The sequence below is a fragment of the Sciurus vulgaris genome (assembly GCF_902686455.1).
Source record: "Sciurus vulgaris genome assembly, chromosome: 3".
Classification (NCBI taxonomy): Eukaryota; Metazoa; Chordata; class Mammalia; order Rodentia; family Sciuridae; genus Sciurus; species Sciurus vulgaris.
In genome coordinates this window covers 183,265,802-183,288,165 of record NC_136463.1, presented here as the reverse complement: position 1 = coordinate 183,288,165, position 22,364 = coordinate 183,265,802, and the positions used below count along the sequence as shown (strand labels likewise).

General features: G+C 42.1%; 1 protein-coding gene and 1 pseudogene across 2 annotated transcripts; one reads left to right on the top strand and one right to left on the bottom strand.

Annotated features, from left to right (window-relative positions):
• Positions 1–7,887: 7,887 nt before the first annotated feature.
• LOC306656732 (UDP-glucuronosyltransferase 1A8-like) lies at positions 7,888–10,315 on the bottom strand. Its single transcript, XM_079132293.1, has one exon. The coding sequence runs from the start codon at positions 9,331–9,333 to the stop codon at positions 8,251–8,253; it is 1,083 nt and encodes a 360-aa protein (XP_078988419.1). The 5' UTR covers positions 9,334–10,315; the 3' UTR covers positions 7,888–8,250.
• Positions 10,316–11,000: 685 nt separating this feature from the next.
• Positions 11,001–14,303, top strand: LOC306656941 (CLOCK-interacting pacemaker-like; annotated as a pseudogene). The gene has a single exon. The product of its transcript is annotated as a CLOCK-interacting pacemaker-like (transcript).
• The last annotated feature ends 8,061 nt before the right edge of the window (positions 14,304–22,364 follow it).

Below are 22,364 nucleotides of genomic sequence, written 5' to 3'. Positions count from 1 at the left end.
CCTTAAAGCAAGGTACTAAAGACCTTCAGGGACATTACGAATCTGCAGGGTAGAATCTGTGCTTCCTCAGATCCATACTGCTAGATGGGAAAACACAAGAACAACATGAAAAGATAAGAGAACAAAGTGCCCCAAACAAACCAAGATGCTCCAATAACAGAATCCACTGACAACACAGTAGAAGAAATGTCAGAGTAGGAATTTTCAATGTACACAGTTAAACTGATCAGCCAAATAAAGAACAAGATAAGGAGTGAAATCAAAGAGAAAATACAGGAAGTGAGAGATCACTTAATAAAGAGCTCTAGAATATGAAAAAAAATCAAGCAGAAATCCTCAAAGTGAAGGAATAAATAAGTAAAATTATAAGTTCAATGGAAAGTGTCACCAACAGACTAGGAAGACAGAACCTCAGGGAATGAAGACAAAATATATAATCTTGATAATGAAATTGACCAGGAAGAGAAGGTGGTAAGAAACCATGAACGGAACTTGCAATAATTATGGGATAACATGAAAAGACCAAATTTAAGAGTTATCAGGATAGATGAAGAAGCAGACACAAATCAAAGGGATGCACAATCTCTTCATGACATAATATCAGAACATTTCCCAAGCCTAAACAATGAAATGGAAAATCAAATACAAGAGGCTTATAGGACCCAAAATGTAAAAAATTATAGCAGACTCACACCAAGACACATTATAATGATAATGACTAACACAGAGAATGAAGATAAAATCTTAAAGGCCATGAGAAAAAAAAAATCAAATTACACATTGGGAAAAACCAATTTGGATCCCAACTGATTTTGCAACCCACACCCTCAAAGCTAGCAGGTCCTGGAATAATACATCTCAAGCTCTGAAAGAAACTGAATGCTAACCAAGAATTTTATATCCAACAAAATTAAGTTTCAGATTTGAAGATGACATAATAACCTTCCACAATAAACAAAAGTAAAAAGAAATCATAACTAGAAAGCCTGTACTACAAAACATTCTCAACAAAATATTCCATGAGGACAAATTTTAAAAATGTGAAAACTGGCAAAGGGAGAAACTACACTGAAGGAAAAAATCAATCAAAGGAGAAACCAAGTCAAATTAAAAAACAGAAATAAACCAAAAAACTGGGAATACAAATATATCCCAATAATAACCTGGAATATATGGCCTAAACTTATTAATCAAAAGACATAGGCTTGCAGATTAGATTAAAATACAAGACCCAACAATATGCTGTCCCCAAGAGACTCACCTCATAGCAAAGACATCCACAGACTGAAGGTGAAAGGATGGGAAAATCATATCACTCACATGGATCATGTAAACAAGCAGGGGTTTCCATCCTCATAGCAGATAAAGTGGACCTCATGCCAAAGTTGATCAGAAGTAAAAAAGGACATATCATACTACTTACGGGAATTATTCATCAACAAGCCATAAAAATTGTAAATATTGATGCCCCAAACAATGGGGCAGCTATGTACATCAAACAAACTCTTCTCAATTTCAAGAATCAAATAGACCACAACACATTAATACTGGATGACTTCAACACCTCTCTCACTATTGGACAGATCTTCCAAACAAAACCTAAATAAGGAAACTATAGACTAAAGAATACAATCAATAATTTAGCCTTAACAGGTACATGTACAATATTTCATCCATCAACAAACGAATGCACTTTCTTCTGAGCAGCACACAGGTCCTTCCCTTAATTAGACCATATTTCATGCCAAAAAGCAACTCTTAGTTAAAAAAAGAAAGAAAGAAAGAAAATGGAGATAATACCCTGCATTCTATCAGATCATAATGGAATGAAATTAGAAATTAATGATAAAAAATAGAAGGTATTGTAACACCTGGAGACTAAGGAATACACTATTGAATGACAAATGGATAGCAGAAGAAATCAAGGATGAAATTAAAAAAATACTTAGAGGTAAATGAGAATACTGATACAACCTATCAAAATCTCTGGGACACTATGAAGGCAGTACTAAGAGCAAAGTTCATTGCATTGAGCTCATTCATTAAAAGAATAAAGAATCAACAAATAAATGACATAACATTATATCTCAAAGTGCTAAAAAAAAGAACAAATCAACACCAAAAACAGTAGAACCAGGAAATAATTAAAATCAGAACTAAAAAATTAATGAAATTGAAACAAAAGAAACAACTTCAAAAATTGACAAAATGAAAAGTTGTTTCTTTAAAAAATAAATAGAATTGATAAACCCCTAGCCAAGCTAACAGAGAAAAAGAAAATTCCCATTACTAAAACATGTGATGTCAAAGGAAATACCACAATAGACACAACTGAAATACAGAAGATAATTAGAAAATATCTTTAAAAATTGCTTTGCTTTTATTAAAAAACAAAGCAATCTATGTATTTTTACAGAACTGAGGATTGAACCTGGGGCACGCTACCTCTGAGCTACAACCCCAACCCTTTTTCATTCTTGATTTTGAGACAGGTTTTTGCTAAGTTGCCAAGGCTTGCCTCAAACATGTGATCCTGCTGCCTCAGCCTCCTGAGTAGCTGGGTTGCCAGGTGGCACCACCACACCTGGCTTAATACACTTTATTTTTTAGGACAGTTTTGTGCTACAGGAAAACTGAGTGGATAGCACAGAGAATGACCCTTCAACAGTTCCCCTATTTTCAAAATTTTTCCAGCTCAGAGCAGTTACAATTTTGTTACGATTTTTTTGCCTCCTCCCCTCCCCTCATTCCTCTGTGCCCAATCCAAAGTTCTTCCAATCTTCCCTCACCTGCCACCCTCATTACATATCATCATCCAATTGTCAGAGAAAACATTTGGCCCTTGGTGTTTGGGGACTGGCTTATCTCGCTTAGCATGATATTCTCCAACTCCATCCACTTACCTGCAAATGCCATGATTTTATTCTTCTTTAAGACTGAGTGATATTCCGCTGCATATATATACCACAGTTACTTTATTCATTCATCTATTGAAGAGCATCAAGATTGGTTCCATAATGTAGCTATTGGGAACTGAGCTGCTATAAACATTGATATGACTGTGAGTGTAGTATGCTGATTTTAAGTCCTTTGGGTGTAAGCCGAGGAGTGGAAATACAGAAGATAGTAGAAGTTAGTTTGCAAATTTATACTGCAATAAAATAGAAAATCTTGAAGACATCAACAAATTTCTAGAGACACAGGACCTATGCAAACTGAATCAGGAGAACATACACGATTTAAACAGATGGATTACAAATAATGAAATGGAACATGCCATCAAAAGCCTACCAATCAAGAAAAACCCAGGACCAGATGGATTCTTGGTTGAGTTCTAAAAGACCTTCAAAGAAGAATTAACACCCATACTGCTCAAAGAATTCCTTGAAACAGAAAAGGCAGAAGGGGGAGTGGAGGAACTTTGGATTGGGCAACGGGGAGTGAGGGGAGGTGAGGGGCAGGGGAATAGGAAAGATGGTGGAATGAGATTGACAGCATTACCCTAGGTGCTTGTATGATCACACAAATGGTGTAACTGTGTCATGTACAACCAGAGAAATGAAAACCTCTGCTCCATTCATGTACAATGAATCAAGATGCATTCTGCTGCCATCTACAACTAACTGGAACAAATTAAAAGAAAAAGAATAAGAGGGAACCCTTCCAAACTCCTTCCATGAGGCTAATATCACCCGGATACCAAAACCAGACAGACGCACATCCCAGAAAGAAAAATACGGACCAATATCCCCAATGATCATAGATACAAAAATTCTCAATAAAATTCTGGCAAATCACATAAAAGAACATATTAAAAAGACAGAACACCAGGATCAAGTGGAGTTGATCCCAGGGATGCAGGGGTGCTTCAATAAACTCGATTCATCACATCAACATACTTCAAAACAAGAATCATATGATCATCTCAATAGAGGCAGAAAAAGCATTGGACAAAATACAGCACCCCTTTATGTGCAAAACACTAGAAAACTAGGGATAGTAGGAACATACCTCAACATTGTAAAAGTCATGATAAACCCAAGACCAATATCATTCCAAATGGAGAAAAATTGAAAGCATTCCCTCTAAAAACTGGAACAAGACAAGGATGCCCTCTTTCACCACTTTTATTCAACATCATCCTTGAGACACTAGCCAGAGCAATTAGACAGGAGAAGGAAATCAAGGGGATATGAATAGGAAAAGAACTCAAATTATCACTGTTTGCTGATGACATCATTCCATATTTAGAATCTCAAAACAAAAATCCATCAGAAAACTTCTAGAGCTCATAAAAGAATTCAGCAAAGTAGCAGGAAATTAAATCAACACCCATAAATCAAGTGCATTCCTGTATATCAGTGATCAATCTACTAAAAGAGATATTATGAAAACAGCCCTGTTAACAATAGCCTCAAAGAAAATAAAATACCTGGGAATCAATCTAACAAAGGAAGTGAAAGACCTCTACAATGAAAACTACAGAACTCTAAAGAAATAAATTGAAGAAGACCTTCGAAGATGGAAAGATCACCCATGCTCTTGGGAAGGCAGAATTAATATTGTCAAAATAGCCATACTACCAAAAGTGTTATACACCTATAATGCAATTACTATTAAAATCACAATGATGTTCTTCATAGAACTATAAAAAGCAATCATGAAATTCACTTGGAAAAATAAGAGACCCAGAATAGGCAAAATAATCCTTAGCAAGAAAAGTGAAGTAAAAGGCATCACAATACCAGACGTTAAACTACACTACAGAGCTATAGTAAGAAAAGCAGTATGGTATTGGCACCAAAAGAGACATGTGGAAAAATGGTACAGAATAAAAGACACAGAGACAAACCCACATAAAGACAGGTATCTCATACTAGACAAAGGTGCCAAAAACATTCACTAGAGAAAAGATAGCCTATCCAACAAATGGTACTGGGAAAACTGGAAAGCCACATGTAACAAAATGAAATTAAACCCCTATCTCTCACCCTGCATGCAACTCAACTCAAAGTAGATCATAGATTTAACCACTAGAACAGACTCTGTGACTAACAGAAGAAAAAGTAGACCCAAATGTTCACCATGTTGGCCTAGAATCTGTGTTTCTTAATGAGACTCTTAAAGTTCATGAAGTAAAACCAAGAATCACTAAATGGGATGGATTCAAACTAAAAAGCTTCTTCTCAGCAAAGGAAACAATCAATAATGTGAAGAGATAACCTGCACAATAGGAGAAAATCTTTACCACATGCACCTCAGATAGAGGATTAACCTCCAGGATATATAAAGACCTCAAAAAACTTCACGCCAAAAAAAAAAAAAAAAAAAAATACCAGTCACTAAATGAGCTAAGGAATTGAACAGACACATCACAAGAGAAGACACACAGTGGATCAGCAAATGTATTTTAAAATGTTCAACATCTTTAGAAATTAAAGAAATGCAAATCAAAACTACTCCAAGATTTCATTTCACCCAAGGCAGAATGTCAGTTATCATGAACACAAGCAACGATAAATGTTACTGAAGTTGTGGGGGGAAATGTATGCTCATACATTGCTTGGTGGTACTGCAAATTTGTGCACCCATTATGGAAAATGGTATGGAGATTCCTTAGAAAACTTGGAGTGAACCACCATTTGACCCAGCTCTCCAACCTGGTTTATATCCAAAGGACTTAAAATCAGCACATTACAGTAAAACAATCACATCAATGGTTATAGTAGCTCAACTCACAGTCGCTGAACTATGGAACCAAACTAGATGTCCTCCAACAGATGAATGGATGAAGAAAATATGGTGTATATACACCATGGAATATTACTCAGGCTTAAAGAAGAATAAAATCATAGCATTTGCCATTAAATGGATGGAACAGGAGAATATGCTAAGCAAAGTAAGTCAATTCCAAAAAAGAAAAAGCTGAATATTTTCTCTGATATGTAGATGCTAATTCCCTATAAGCGGGAGTGGAGGCTAGGGAAGATAGAGTTACACTGGATGAGGCAAGAGGTGAGTGAAGGGAGGGGAGGGTGGATGGCGTAAAAAGGACAGTAGGATGAATTGGACATTGTTACCCTAAGGTCATATATAACTATATGACCGATGAGATTCAACATCATGAACAACCAGAAGGATGAGAAATTATACTTTATCTATATATGATGTATCAAAGTGCAGTCTACTGTCACGTATAACTAATTAGAACACATTTTTTAAAAATACCTTAACAACTTCTTCTTCTTTTTTTTTTTTTTTTTTTTTTTTTTTGCGGTGCTGGGGATCGAACCCAGGGCCTTGTTCATGCAAGGTAAGCACTTTACTGACTGAGCTATCTCCCAGCCCCCAAGAAGAACTTCTGTACATTACTTTCATGATGCTCTTGAAACACATGCAGGAATATACATACAAAATCCCACTAGCTATAATCTTTCCTTCTCACAGAGTAGATGCTGTTAAGACAATGACACCTACTTTAGCGAATACAAACACTGAATGCTTTCCCAAGAGACACCTGCCAATTTTAAACAAAGACACAGAAACACACACACACTCCACAGCTCTCTGGATGAAAATTTTTACAGTGTTCCTGGGCTGTACCCAGGCTCCTAATCAAAGGGCCCTCTGAGATCTGAATTCCTCTTTGAGAATTGTGCTTTCATTATATTTATATTTATAAATGTATAGTGTCTCGTATTTAAGTTTACCACAGACCAACTCACTCAGAACACAGTAGTGCCTCATAAGTAGGTAAGTCAATGGGACAAAACTGAGAGTGCCGAGCACAAAAAATAAAAACATATATACATATTGCAGTTCAGTGTAATGGATGAAGAAAGGAATTAGGACCAAAAGATTTGGGACATCAGACGATACTTGCAGGAAACTAATAAAATTAGATGCTTGAACTGTGTACTTAAAGGACTCTTTGCAAAAGAAAAAAGGTAGCTATACAGGAAGAGTTGACAAAAATGAAACATGATGTGGAAAACTGTTTCCACATCTCAGGTCAGGAAAGACATACACAAGTTCAGATCCAGAAACTCTTAAAGAAAACCTTGACCACTTTAACGCCACAAAATTGAAAATCCTACACCATAAAAGATGAAGAACAGCTCCTGAAAATTTATTCACAGAACATATTAAAAAGCTGTGTCAATATCCAAATAGATGACTGGAGAAACTAGTTATGAAAAGACAGAAGCTATAAGAAAAATGGCTAACAAATGTGAATATGAAATTCCCAAGATGGGCTGGGGAGATAGCTCAGTCGGTAGAGTGCTTGCCTTGCATGCACAAGGCCCTGGGTTCGATCCCCAGCACCGCAAAAAAAAAAAAAAAAAGAAAGAAAAAGAAATTCCCAGGAGAAGAAATGCAAATGCCCAACATATCTGTGGAAACAGGAAGCAAAAACTGAAGCAGTTACACTCAATATGTTGCCCAGAAAATCGACAAAACTTACAAGTTACCACACCTGGACCTGGAGAACGTATGTAAAAGCTACAGCTCTCATACACGGCTGATCAAAGAGGGCCGGTGCTCAAGACCCTGCAGGCTGTTTAAACGTAACAGGAGCACAGCATCTGACCAGCAGCTCTACTCCTAGGACACTCCCAGGGTACAAAGAAAACAGCAAGAATATGAAACAGGGGAGTGGGAAGAAAACATTTCAGAATGGTCACTGCAGTCTTGTTCAAAGAGGCAAAGAGCACAAACAGTGTCACTATCTATCACTATTGGTTGTTTCAAAAGAAAATGGTATTCAAAGCTTTCAATGCAATTAGCTGAATGAAAATGTTGACTTTATAAGTACTGGACTGTGAACATGTCTGCAATACATTGGCGAGTGACATGCAAACTAAAGAACTCATTACACTTCATTAATAGATATTATTTAATAAAACAGGTGCAAAGTTTGCAGTAGATGCAGGAATACATATACAGAAATTTCAAAACAGGAAAAAATACAGACAAAACTGCTCAGAACACTTTCCTATAGGATTGGCAAAAGTGAATGGTTCACATCCTAATGTGTTTCTCAGGGTTCTTCTGAAGCACTACTAGAAACGGAGCTTAGAAATGACATAAATTCCATCACTGCTATGCACATCAATGTCAACGAGGCCAGCTTTATAAAATTTGCTAACCCACGGTTAAGGAACAGGCACAAAACAATTGTTAACCCAGGAAGAAATTCCAGATGCAATGAATGCAAATAACAAGCCACAGCTCAGTAAGGAATCTTTCTTAACGCCCAAAGCCAGTTTTCCTCTGTGTGCCAAAGGAGATACAACGTACCTTGGGCAGTGGCTTCCCCTGATGGCAGTTGATTCCACCTATGAAGACCATGTTGGGCATCACAGGTCTGGGATAGTCCAAAACAAAGTCAGTTCGTAGTAACCAAATAGATACTTGGCTGAAGAGATCATATGGTGTGACAGGAGTTTGGAGAACTTCAGAGGCGATTTCCAAGGCAGTTTTGAAAAAATATGGGCAAAATAAAAGCTCCCCCAATCGGTTTATATGGTTCTCTACTCTCTCCTTGAAAGTCATGATATCTGAAAACTTCATGAAAAGACTGGGAACATAAGAGAGAGGACTGGGGCACTGAGCACCTTCTTCGTGGTAAAAGCAGAACACTCCCCTGGCTAAGACCACGGATGGAAGTGAAAAGTATTTGGCAACAACCAAGCCACACACATCAAAAGGATCCAGAAACACTGCATCAAAAGAGCTCTTCTTTAAGAAGTCCACTAATTTCTTGTCATTAAACAAACTCCTACACCGTGAAAAACTGATGTTAAAAAACGCCTTGGATGAACCCATTGCTAGACCATACATACTTTGTTCTGGAGTTTTCCACTGAGTGTCAAGAAAAAATTTGAATTCTCGGTCCAAGTCCTCCAGAGTGTAAGAAGTTGAGTAAGTCTTCACTGTAAAATTGGATGCCTTCCCCAGTTGCCAACTCGCCTCTGGCATGACAGCCACAACTTCATGCCCTCGGTAAACGAGTTTTTCTATGACTGACCGCATGGTAAACCAGTGGCTGCCATCCATGGGCACCACCAGCAGCTTGCCTGCCTGGGCAAAGCCAGATGCCAGCAGCAGACACACACACAGAGGAAGGGGGGCAGGCAAAAGAGCAGGAGCCATGGGAAGCTGAGGCCCAGCAATCCAGCTGCTTGGATACAAAGCCCAAGGGATACGGTAGGCAGAAGAAGTGCAGGCACTTAAATACCAGAAGAGTTGGGGTGTATTCAGAATTTGTGGAAATATATGACACCCACTGCCAATGATTTTCTCAGAAGAGTCTTGATTAATGAATAACATCCATTGACCTACCCTGCTTGTATGTTTTCCAGGGTTAGGATAGCTTATGATCTTTGCCTTGAAGCAGCAGCATGCCCTGAAACACAATGTGACTTTAGTAACAGGATGATTAAGCAACAAATTGGGACTTGGTCATCTAGAAGGATGAAAAGGCAAACCTCAAGAAAGACTGCATTTTGGAATTTGTCCAAAAGTAAAACCGGGACTTCATCTTCAGAGCACTGAAGACTCTGCTCAGAATGAAATGGGAGGCCCAGCTTCAAAGGAACACCTGGAAGTCCCTTAGCCCCACCTGCTCCCTGGCAATGAAACTGTGGTTCCTGACAGTGTGACATGGATGTGCACTGCTGCCGTCTCTTCCACTTTCAGCAGGATTCAGGCTCCATTTCCAACCCTTCTGAAGCTCTGAGATGCTGCAACAGGATTGAGAGTCCACTCCATGGACCATGCCAGGGATTTCATCCAGCACGGCTGCCATCTGTGGTGACTCGCTTTCTCTTGACACCTCCAGAGCAGTGGTGTCACCCAGTCAGTGTTTGCTGAGCCATGATGTCATGTCCTAGCCAGAGATTGAGACCTCTGCTGTGGGCCATGACCCGTGGGCCCTCCTTCAGGGCTCCATGTGCTTCTCTCCCACACTCTACTGAGCACTCCATGTGGTCACAGGGCATGTATTCTTCATGTTTCCACCCTCCTTCCACAGGACCCACACTGAGGGAGAAAATACAGAGAAACACACAGGGACAGAGAGAACACAGAGAACTCACACCAGGACAGTTTGCTGCTTTGGACTCTACTGCACTGGGCACTTTTACACGACTTCCTTCACAGGTGAGCACAGAGGCATTTCTCCAGCAATACCACAAGGAGAATTGAGAGAGGGGTCCTACAGCCAACCCAGGGGCCTCTCCTTGTTAGGAACACACAAAGCGGCTCCCTCCACACCCTAAATGTTACTAGACCCATTCACCTTGGTGACTGGTGTTGGGGGCTATGCCATGTGGACTACGCCAAGATGGCGCCTGGCAGCCAGCCAGAAGTTGTTTTGATCACATCGGTTGTGAGGAAGTCAGCAAACACAATCAGGTGCTTTATCACTGGCCATATTCAAGAGAGTCCACGCACACAACACGTGCACATGTGTTCCCAGTGCTCCTGCTCGTGCCTGCTCGTTTTGACCTTTGCAGTGATAGGGCAGCTGGCTCCTCACCTGATCTCAACTGGGGTGGCCCCCCCCTCTGCCTCCTGGAGGGAATATAAGTGGGCAGTAGGTAGAAGGTAAAAAGAAGCAGCAGCTAGCAGAGAGCAGAAGCAGCTAGCAGGAAGAAGCAGCAGCAAGCAGAAAGCAGACGGCAGTCCGCAGGGCAGAGAACTGAGAACACACCTCTAGGTTGCAGATCACAGATCGCAGTGCATGGGACGCACCACTAAGAAGCACCTCAGACAGATAGCACCTCGTTCACAGGATGTGGGACCTACCACTAAGAAGAAGCACAGAACTCTAAGAAGAAGCAGATGTCTGAAAGTGTAGCAAGCCTCTTTTCCTGATAAGCAGTCTCTTCCTCTAAGCTCTAGGCAAAGCCTGTCTTTCAAAGCTTCTCTTCCTCAATAAGCTAGGGAGGTCGCGGAGGCCGGAGGAGGAGAAACGGGCGGGAGGCGGGGGGGGGATAGCTGGAGACCCTGCGGAGACGGGATTGTCATGGAGCCCTGGGGCCGGGCTCGCGCACGCGCCACCTGACGCACCGGTCGTGGAGCAGCGACCCGGGCCCTAGGGCAATCCAGATGAAAAGAGTACCAGGAACTCGCTTCCGGCCTAATAAAACATGGAGAGGAAAATCCCACCCCGAGAGAGCCCCAGAAGACTCTCAGCCAAGCCAGGCAGAGGAACAGAGATGAAAAAAGGGACTCGTCCACTCGGCTTGGTGGCTGCAGAGTCAGATAAGGACTCTGGATTTTCAGATGGGAGCTCAGAATGTCTGAGCTCTGCGGAGCAGATGGAGTCCGAGGGCATGCTGAGCGCCTTAGGCTGGAGCAGAGAAGACAGGCCACGGCAGAGCTCCAAAGCTGCAAGCAATGCCTTCCCTACACTGTCGCCCATGGGCGTCATGAAGAATGTTCTGGTCAAGCAGGGCGGCAGCTGGTCCCACCTCCAGTCGTGTTCTGTCCAGCCTTCCTTTGAGGTGACCTCGGCACAGCCACAGCTCCTCGTCCTTCACCCACCCGTGCCGTCTCCCGTCAGCCCCAGTCACGCCAGTGAGAAAAAATCAGACTCCAGAAACTACTTGCCCATTCTGAATTCTTACACCAAAATAGCCGCACACCCTGGCAAAGGGGCCTTTCCCTCAGCCCAGAAGAAAGAGGAGCAAGTGGAATGCAGAAGAAAATCTGTACTGAGAGACTGGGGCTTGGCTTGTCTTCCAGTGAGCCATCCAAGACTGGTGCGGCACCCTCCAGTCCCTCTGCTCCGGCCCCAGCCAGTGCCAAACTTGCTGAGGACTCGGCTCTGCAGGGTGTGCCCTCCCTGGTGGCAGGTGGAAGTCCACAGACTCTTCAACCCGTGTCCAGCAGCCACGTGGCTAAGGCGCCCAGCCTGACCTTCGCGTCCCCTGCCAGTCCTGTCTGTGCGTCAGACAGTACTCTGCATGGCTTGGAGAGCAGCTCTCCCCTCTCACCGCTGTCCGCCAATCATAGCTCACCCCTGTGGGCTGCAGAGCATCTCTCCGCAGCCCGGATCTCTTTTCCGAGCAGCAGCAGAGCAAACACAGGCGCTTTCAGAACACCCTGGTAGTCCTACACAAGTCTGGTTTGCTGGAGATCACTTTGAAAACCAAGGAGTTGATTCGTCAGAACCAGGCAACTCAGGTGGAACTAGATCAGTTGAAAGAGCAAGCCCAGCTGTTCATAGTGGCCACCAAGAGCAGGGCTCCTCAGGCTTGGGCCAGGCTGCAGGCATCTCTGACACCTGGGTCCAGTCACTCTGGCAGCGACCTGGAAACATTCTCTGATCACCCAGACATATAGCCCAGGAAGCATGTCCTCCAGAGATTTAGTGATTCTTTAAATTCTTACTGTTCTCTGCATCTGTGTCCCCAAGCTTATTTAAGAACTCTTCCTCCTAACTCACTCACGAAGCCATGTGCTAACCCGCAGCTGCTGTTTTCACCTGTGGTCTGTGCACAGGTCATGTATGTCTCTGCCCCATTGAGGACCTCCAATTCCAAGTGTCTTTTAGTCCCTTTCCTTAGCCTGAAAGCACGTAACTGGATCGCAGGGCAGATCAAGGGAGATGATTGTGTGGGCCTCTCCTGTCACCTCCCTCCAACCCACTTGATACCAGATCAGGGGTGTGCCATAACATGGATGAGCAGAGTGGCACCTGTCGAGTCAGGGAGTAGGCGACACAAGGATCCCTTCATAGATCCTCCCTTGAGTGTCTTAGTCACGGAGAAAAATAAGAGGAGGTGTACTGCCTCCCACAGGCATGGAGCCAGCGGGGCGAGACCGAAGACCTTGAGGCCAGGGCTGCATCTGGATGCCAGCAGTGGATCGTGAAAAGCTTTGTTTGCTTAGACTGGAAAGTGGGGGAAGGGTGGTACAGTTGACTCAGACACTTTCATCACAAGCCAGATTTCACTTGAACACGTGGGCAGAATACTTCAGATGCTTAAGGTATGGAATGAGTTCAGAACCATCTGGAATTGTAGTTGATAAACTGCATTTTTTTTTTTTTTTTTTTTTTTTTTTTTCACTTAGAGACTAAAGAAAATAGACAAGGCCAGCATCTCTTGGTCCACAGCTGGAAGATTCTGGTTGCTCACACTTTGTTAAAACAGTGCCACCTGTTTTGTATCTGAAAAGCTCAAGGATAGCTTTGGTGTTCCTGAGTGCTAAAGTTTTTTTTCCCTTTTTCTCTTTGTTTTTGTAAGAGAGGGAATAAGTGATTTTGCTTGTAAATTTTGAATTAGATAAAACCTTCCTGAGGTTGCGATCATGAGACCACAGTAAGTTGGCAAGCATTCCTCCTACCCACTTTCTTTTCTTATCTCGAGTTTCCCTCTGTCCCCTGGTGTGATGAGCAAGTATGGAGCAGTCTGTGTCCCTTCCATGCGTTGGATGTTGGCAGCAGAGCCAGAGGCAGGATGCTGCTCTGACACTCAAGAAGAATGGGAGGCAGGGGAGCTAGCTCAGTGGGTAGAGTGCTGGCCTCGCAAGCACAAGGCTCTGGGTTCAATCCCCGGCACCCCCAAAAAAAAAAAAAAAAAAAAGGAGACTGGGAATCTCCAGATGATGAGTAGACTTTTCAGCCTTAGTGTATCAACACCTGGAGTCTAAGAATTTCAAAGATCTTACTCCTCATTTAAAAATTTTATCCTCTTGAAAATCTTGGTTAATAAATTACCTTAATAAGTTCTTATGACCAGCTTCACCTTTTCTGCAAAGGGGACGCCCTTGAGGTTTACTAAGCCCAGAAGTCCAGGCTAATACTTACTAGGCAGTCATAACATAGTTTAGAAATGCTAAGGCTTCAGATTGCCTAATACTGTGGTCACAAATGTACAATTTAGATACGACTGATTTAGAAATAAGCAACTTGGTAAAATCTCTAGACTCTGATCAACCTGCCATTTGCTTTCTGAAAGAATTTCCAAAACCAGAGCAGATGTGTCTCTAAGCAGACTCAGCTCCATAATATTTTCCTCTTGGCCCACCCCGTTGCCTCCTCTGAGTCTCTATGGTCCTGTAGGCACTCTGCTCTGCACCATGCTACGGAGCTTCCTGTTTGGCAGCAAAGCTATAGAGACAGGTGCATTCAGACAGCCTGGGCACCAGTCATGAGTCTTACTGAGTGTCAAAAATCTGAAAACACTTGCTGAGAACCAAATGTATTCCACTGGAAAAACCCTCTGTGGATCTGTAAGCCCCTTGGACTCTTCTTCCTAGACTAAGTCCGCAGTTCCCTTCCTATCACTGTAAAAGAGGAGGAAAGCCTTCATCTGTCCTTACTGCTGAGTGGCAGGGAGAGGCAGCCCCCACCTCCAGGTCCCCTGTGATCTTGCAGCTAGAGCTAGAAGTCTCTAGGCGCTGAGCATGGGTGTTCTTTCCCTAATTGAACTGGAAGCAGATGAACCCAAGTAGAGAAGCTAGATCTTGGAAGGAAGTGTCCATTGAGGCCAGCAGCCAGATCAGCAAATGGAGGAAGCTTGGACATAACCAGAAGATCTCCCTGGGTTGCACCAGGCTGTAAGTAGTAATTGCCTTAGCGCTGCTTGATGTCATTTGGTATGAAGTGCGTGGCATAACTACTGTTTTCTAAAAGTGAGGAGTCAGTGTTAGCTCAGGCCAGCCCTTAAGAGAACTTCTGGCAGATTTTATTGGCAATATTGAAACATCTAGAAAAAGTTTCTGATTGAATTGGTTACGAAAATGGAATTCAATGACATTTGTAATTTATTACACTCTGCTTTTTATCAATTATAGTATTGTCTGACTTCTCTATTATAATTCTTTTCAGCAGTAATTTGTGCATAAATTGAAGTGATTTTCCAGCTATGAATTTTCCAGCTATATAAGTAAGTTAGGAATTTATTTACCAAATGTGAATTATTTTGAGAAAGGATGAAGTTATGTAGAAATTGACTGTGAATGTCAGAGAAAAATAGAAGTCACTGACTTGAAAAAAAAAAATAAGCTAGGGAATAAGCAAGCAAGCAAGGCAGAAATAGAAGTAGTTTATTACCAGTCCACCTCCGATAAATACCCACACGATTGTTGCTGCAGGCGGTAACAAATATCCGCAGATTGTTGCTATGGGCGGCGACAGACTGGGGCATGTGCACATCATTGTCGTTGGAAAGCGAAAAGAAGGAGAGTGACATCAGCCCTATGGCACAATCTGGAGTCTCAGAATCCACCTCCACACAGAAAGCCCAATGAGCAGTTATCTGCAGACCAGGATATCTTGAAATTCCAACTCTTGGGCATAAGCTTGAGGCCATCCAACCAGTCCGCAACACCAAGTCTCCTTTAGCGGGCAGGGGAGGAAGGACGTCTCACTCTGACAATGCCAAGCCTCCTCCTTCCCCAGGTGCAAACACCACCCACACGGGGTGCTTTCCCTGCAACATGGCTGCACAGAAGGGAAGGAGACATGCCGGTAGTCATCCGGCCACCCTAGCATTCCAAGGTGCCTCCAGGAAACCCATTCCATTCTCACCTCAAAGGCAACCTTGGTGGAAATGGCACTTAGACCACCCGAGGACTGGAAAAAACAAAGGAAGGATGCAGTGCTCACAGTGACCAGTGTGTGCACCTTGGTGGACCTTCAGTGTTGCTGCCAGCTAAGATGCTTGAACACAGAGACAGGCCAACCTCAGACCAGCTGAGTTGGTTGCCATAAAGAGCCCAATGGGAAGTTCAGCCGAGCTTCTGTCCTAGATGGTTTCTTTCCTGCCCAGCTCAATGCTCACCACCTTCATCCCACCAAGACAGGGACAGTCCCACTTTCTGGATTCCAAAGTTGTCAGAGGATTCATAATGCTTTGACCTAGAAAGTCAAACGGCAACACTACTTGGTAAAAAATCAGGGCCCATCTCTGTGCATTTGAGACAAGCATGGAGTTAGACCTGCTAGGCCTCCAGTTGATTCAGCCACAAGATACCCATGGCTCCACTCTGAAAGGGACGCATTCCCAAATTGTGCATTTACAACGAGCAGAGCCTCAGGTCATACCTTTCCCAAGAAGGACTCCATTGCACCCTCTGCCCAACAGTAGACCCCAAAGACTACAATGGCCCAGTCGGGTTATGTATTATGTAATCATCCTCACCAGACACCACTGCAGTACTCAGCCAGGAGCACCGGCTGATGGCAGAGGTCAGGCAGTTGTTTCAAGAGAGAGTGGAGCTCAGGCAGCTACCACACCTAACAGAACAAAGGCATGTGGCTCACGAGACTCAAGAGTGAACCACAGGCCTGCCTGCCTATGGTGGCAACTAGCTCGCCCTTCAAGAACCACAGTGTAGGGACCCAGTTTCACAGGACCACAGCCATCTTCACTCATAGCCTGACCCGATGAGTAAACCTGGCCTGTCCCCACATACTTACACGGCATACTATGGAAAAACACAACCATAAGGGTCTCATCGGAGTGTGTCCTGGAAGACCACAGTGTTGCCAGTGCCAGGAACGTGCCTGCGTCTTCGATGCCACCTCAATAAAACTTGGTGCATTCCTGCTTGGGTGAAGGCCACTTTGGTCATGACCGCCTCGTAAGCCCCTCCCCGGGAATGAAGTTGCAGGGATCTACTGGTCTACCTGCTTCCCTTGACCAGGTATTTGTCCACAAATTCCCCATGATTCCCCAAACCTGCAATTTTGGTTCTCTAGGATTCTTTTTGCTCTCTCGACACGTACTCCCTATGGCTGATATTTCTCTTATATTGGATAATCCCAAATGTCAGGATAGACTAAATGGTGGATGAAGGACTATGCCTGCAGAAGAACCCAATGAAGGTCAAAACAGGCAGCTGTACCCTAAAATGCACATGCGCCAAAGGGAAACCAAACAAATTTTGAGTAAGTGAATCATGACAACTCCCAAGAAAACTAACCAAGTTCCAATCACTGATAGTAAGGAAATGAAGGTGTATGAGATGTCTAAAAAAGAATTCAAAATAATTTTTAAAGAAAGCAATGAACTACAAGTTTTACAGGTAGAATTTTTCATATAATTTGGAAACACATTTAAAAAGCAAAAAATTACAAAAGAAAGAAAATACATCAGAGAGAGCCATACAGAATTTCTCTGATTCATGCCAAGACTAAAGTAAAAATGCAAACGGGTGCTTCAGTAGCAGAATTGTTCCAGAAGAAAGAATGATCTGGAAGACTGAACATTGAAATGATCTAGTCTGAGGGGACAAGAAGAAAAGAAGTATGAAGGACATCATAGACATCCTACAGATCTTGGGACATCATAAAAATATTTTTGATATAGCAGTTGCTCAAGGAGAAAAAATGATGACAGGTCATAAGACATTATTAAAGAAACATTGGCTGGAATCTGCTCCAGTTTGAAGATAGATGCTGCACCTAGATACAGGAAGCACTGAATTCTCTACTAAAATTCAAATCCACGAGAACATCAGCACACTGAATGATAAAACTATCCAAAATCAAGACAAGGGCTTGGGGTGAAGCTGTGTAGTAGAGTGCATGCCTACCATGTGTAAGTCCTGTACTCAATCCACGGTGTACACACACATGCATGCGCACACATACTCACATCTTGGTAAAGAAAAAATTCTGATAGCAAAATAAATAGAGAACATATCATATACAAAGGACCAATGAGTAAACCTGGGCCACTAGGCCATTCAGCAGATTTCCCAGCAGAAACGTTGCATGCTAAGAGAGACTAGGATCATGTACTCAAAGAACTGAAAGAAAACAATGCCAACCAAAAACATTTCATTCATCAAAGCTGCCCCTCAAAAATGGGGATCCAGTAACAAGTTGCCAAACAAAAGTTCATGGTGTTTATCACCACTAGACTTGCCTTCCAGATACTGCTAATGGGAGATCCCAGGCTATGACCAAGAGCTGTTAATTCATAGTGTGGGAATACGAAAGCCCAAACACGAGAGTGCAGATGAAATAGAGCCATGTTCAGCACACACCGGGCTGGGATGAGAGGGCCAGAGCCCATATTCCCTGGCATACTGAAAACATGGGCAAGACAGCACAAGTAAACTGTCAAGGCAGGCACAGGAGAAATGATGCAGATCGTAGCATCTAAATGAGAGATGTGGAGGTGGGAACAAAAGGGCAGACTTGTGGCATCCAAGAAAAGTTAATTTGATACCAACTTGGAATAGATTCTATAAATGTAAGATACTCCAAGTAAACCTCATGGTAAGCATAAGGCAAAACTCTTTAGTAGAAGCCCAAAGAATACCACTCCATTCCAACTATCAAATCACAAAGTCAGACAGGTGACAGAGGAAGAAACAGATTATCTATAAAACAACCAAGAAAAACAGATAAGTACATCTTTACTTATCAATAATTACCTTGAATGTAAATGGATTAAATTCTCCAGTAAAAAGACTAAGAGACTGTTTTTTTTAAAGCCCTAATGTGCTTCATACAGGAGAATCACCTCACTTTCAAAGATATACAGTGACTAAAAGTGAGAGGATGCAAAAAGTATACTACGCAATGAAGACTAAGTAAAAGCAGGGGTAGCTATATGTCTGCCACACTAAATTGACTTTAAGTGAATGATTGTAGAGGCTGAAGGTGGCAGAACAGAGACACCAACGTTAATTTGCTCCTCCAAGGGTAGAAACAAAGCAAAGGTATGTAACTGTAGAGTTAAGTGGCTGTGGGACAGCACTGGAAATAAATATTCCAACTTCTAGGATTTCTACTGCCTTTAATGAAATTATGGATCCATAATGAATCGGAATATTTCCTGCTATTTCTTCACAGTAGATATATTGAGAAACTCCCCTGAGATCTATAATTCCATGATGTTCTTTGTTTTTCTTGTTTTTTGTTTTTTGTTTTCTTCTTCTTTTTTTCTTTATTTTGTATTATGGATAAATGATGTTGTTAAAACAAGTATGTCTTACCATTTCCAGATTACGTATTTGTTGATTGACTTTTTTTAAAATTTATTTTTATTGTAAACAAATGGGATACATGTTGTTTCTGTTTGTACATGGAGTAACAGCATACCATTTGCATATTCATACATTTACATAGAGTAATGATGTTTGATTCATTCCATTATTTTTTTCTTCCCCCCCACCCCTCCCACCTCTCTTTTCCCTCTATACAGTCCCGCCTTCCTCCATTCTTGTCCCCCTCCCACCTCCCATTATGTGTCATCATCTGCTTATCAGTGAGATCATTCACCTTTTGGATTTTTGAGATTGGCTTATCTCACTTAATATGATACTCTGCAATTCCATCCATTTGCCTGCAAATGCCATAATTTTATTATTCTTTATAGCTGAGTAATATTCCATTGTATATATATACCACAGTTTCTTTATCCATTCATCAATCGAAGGGCATCTAGGTTGGTTCCACAGTCTGGCTATTGTGAATTGAGCAGCTATGAACATTGATGTGGCTGTATCTCTGTAGTGTGCTGATTTTAAGTCCTTTGGGTATAGGCCAAGGAGTGGGATAGCTGGGTCAAATGGTGGGTCCATTCCAAGTTTTCTAAGGAATCTCCACACTGCTTTCCAGAGTGGCTGCACTAATTTACAGCCCCACCAGCAATGTATGAGTGTACTTTTCTCCCCACATCCTCGCCAACACCTGTTGTTGCTTGTATTCTTGATAATCGCCATTCTAATTGGGGTGAGATGGACTCTTAGTATAGTTTTGATTTGCATTTCTCTTATTACTAAAGATGGTGAACATTTTTTCATATGTTTGTTGATTGCTTGTAGATCTTCTTCTGTGAAGTGTCTGTTCATAACCTTAGCCCATTTGTTGATTGGGTTATTTGTATTCTTCCTGTAGAGTTTTTTGAGTTCTTTATATATTCTGGAAATTAGTGCTCTATCTGAAGTATGAGTGGCAAAGATATTCTCCCACTCTGTAGGCTCTTTCTTCGCATTGCTGATAGTTTCCTTTGCTGAGAGAAAGCTATTTAGTTTGAATCTATCCCAGTTGTTGATTCTTGCTTTTATTTCTTGTGCTGTGGGAGTCCTGTTAAGGAAGTCTGATCCTAAGCCAACAAGGTGAAGGTTTGGACCTACTTTGTCTTCTATAAGATGCAGGGTCTCTGGTCTGATTTCAAGGTCCTTGATCCATTGTGAGTTGATTTTTGTGCAGGGTGAGAGATAGGGGTTTAGTTTCATTCTGTTGCATATGGATTTCCAGTTTTCCCAGCACCTTTTGTTGAAGAGGCTATCTTTTCTCCATTGCATATTTTTGGCACCTTTGTCTAGTATGAGAAAATTGTATTTATTTGGGTTTGTGTCCGTGTCCTCTATTCTGTACCATTAATCTACCTATTTTGGTGCCAATACCATGCTGTTTTTGTTACTATTGTTTTGTAGTATAGTTGAAGTTCTGGTATTGCCATACCCCCTGCTTCATTTTTTCTGCTAAGGATTGCTTTAGCTATTCTGGGTTTTTTATTCTTCCAGATGAATTTCATGACTGTTTTATTTCTGTAAGGTACGTCATTGGGATTTTAATTGCAATTGCATTGAATCTGTATAGCACTTTTGGTAGTATGGCCATTTTGATAATATTAATTCTGCCTGTCCAAGAACATGGGAGATCTTTCCATCTTCTAAGTTCTTCCTTTATTTCTTTCTTCAATGTTTTGTAGTTTTCATTGTAGAGAGCTTTTACCTCTTTGGTTAGATTGATTTCAAAGTATTTTATTTGTTTTTTAAGGTTATTGCAAATGGGGTTGTTTTCCTCATTTCCCTTTCAGCTCTTTCGTCGCTGGCATATAAAAATGTTTTAGATTTATGTGTGTTGACTTTATAGCCTGCTATTTTGCTGAATTCATTGATGAGGTCCAGAAGTTTTCTGGAGGAGGTTTTTGGATCCTCTAAATATAGAATCATGTCACCAGCAAATAGTGACAGCTTAAGTTCCTCTTTTCCTATTCGTATCCCTTTAATTTCTTTAGTCTGCCTAATTGCTCTGGCTAGAGTTTTGAGGACAATGTTGAATAGAAGTGTTGAAAGAGGACATCCCTGTCTTGTCATTTGATGATGTTCTTGAGGAACACAAGTATCTTCTTACCTTTGTGCAGAATGTGTTATCAGACAAGATGCTAAGCATGTCTACAGTCCCTATTAGGGTCATATATCCCTAATCCTCTTCTGTGTTGCCCAGTGGTAACAGCCTCCACCCAGCTACTCCTGCTTCGCCATCAGATCCCACCAACAAAGCCAGCCAAGTCAGTGGGGGAAGGTGCCCGCATATCCCATCACTGCAGATTCTAAACTGGCATCCTATACTTGGGTTCCAGCACAATCCCAATAGTTTCTGACCTTCCATCCCAAACCTGGGAACTGAAGTATGCACTGGACAGTTATTCCTTCAGGGTAATCCCTGAGGTCTCTACTGTGCAGTTCATCAGGCAGACCAGAATAGCTTTGGAAAAGATGCACAAGATTCCCTTTACTACCTCCTTCCTGAGAGGAGAAAACTCAAACTCACTTGCCAGTGTTTCCTTTCCTCTTTTTCAAACACTAATTAAACTTGTAACTACCTCTCTCCACCAGGAATGGGGCTGTATCTTCCTTTATAGTCCAGGTTTCCATTCAATCCTTTAATCATGAGGAACAAGGAGAACCTAGAATTATACCCACAGGCATTTTTCTGTTCTTCTTGTGAGGAAAGCATCACAGATTCTGCTGAGCCCCACCGAGGAGACAGAATTCCATCTGATGCCCGACGAAGTGTTGTTATTTCCAGAGACTGGGAACAAGTCACCCCTCTCACCCTGTAAAATCTAATCCCCTTACAAACCATGGGAACCCCACGCCTGCCTTTCCTGACAGTAGATTTGAGTTTTGGAAAAGCAGTTGCACAGAAGATAGGCCACTGGCAAGGATTTCCACCCCTACTGTTCTGCACTGGACTCTTCATGGCAGTGCCCCAATCTGCTGGCCCAAGATTTTGACAAGTGTGGTTTGGGCCCTCATGGAGTTAGAGCACTAGAATGGGTAAAGGCACTCTGCAGAGAGGTGCGAAGGAATGTACTGGTTTTCACATGATAATAGTATGAAAAGGTGCATTAGGCAGCACGGCAGTCTGTCACTAGAATGTGTAGCCCTCTCTGGGGATCATGGACAGTGTCCAGAAGACATAGGGTTGGAACCAGAATCAAAATAATAAGTGAATTTAGGTCAGCTGTGAATGGGAGAAAGGGGACTGAGAGAGTGAGTAGCAGGCATGACACCTGCAAAGGAGAGTAGAATGTGGTGGTTTGAGAGACCAGAAGGAGGCAGTGTGGCCAGAGCATTCGGAGGGGCACTGATGA

Excerpts from the sequence above, each read along its gene's own strand:
- LOC306656732 (XM_079132293.1), bottom strand. The coding sequence starts at position 9,333 with ATGTTATTCATTAATCAAGACTCTTCTGAGAAAATCATTGGCAGTGGG.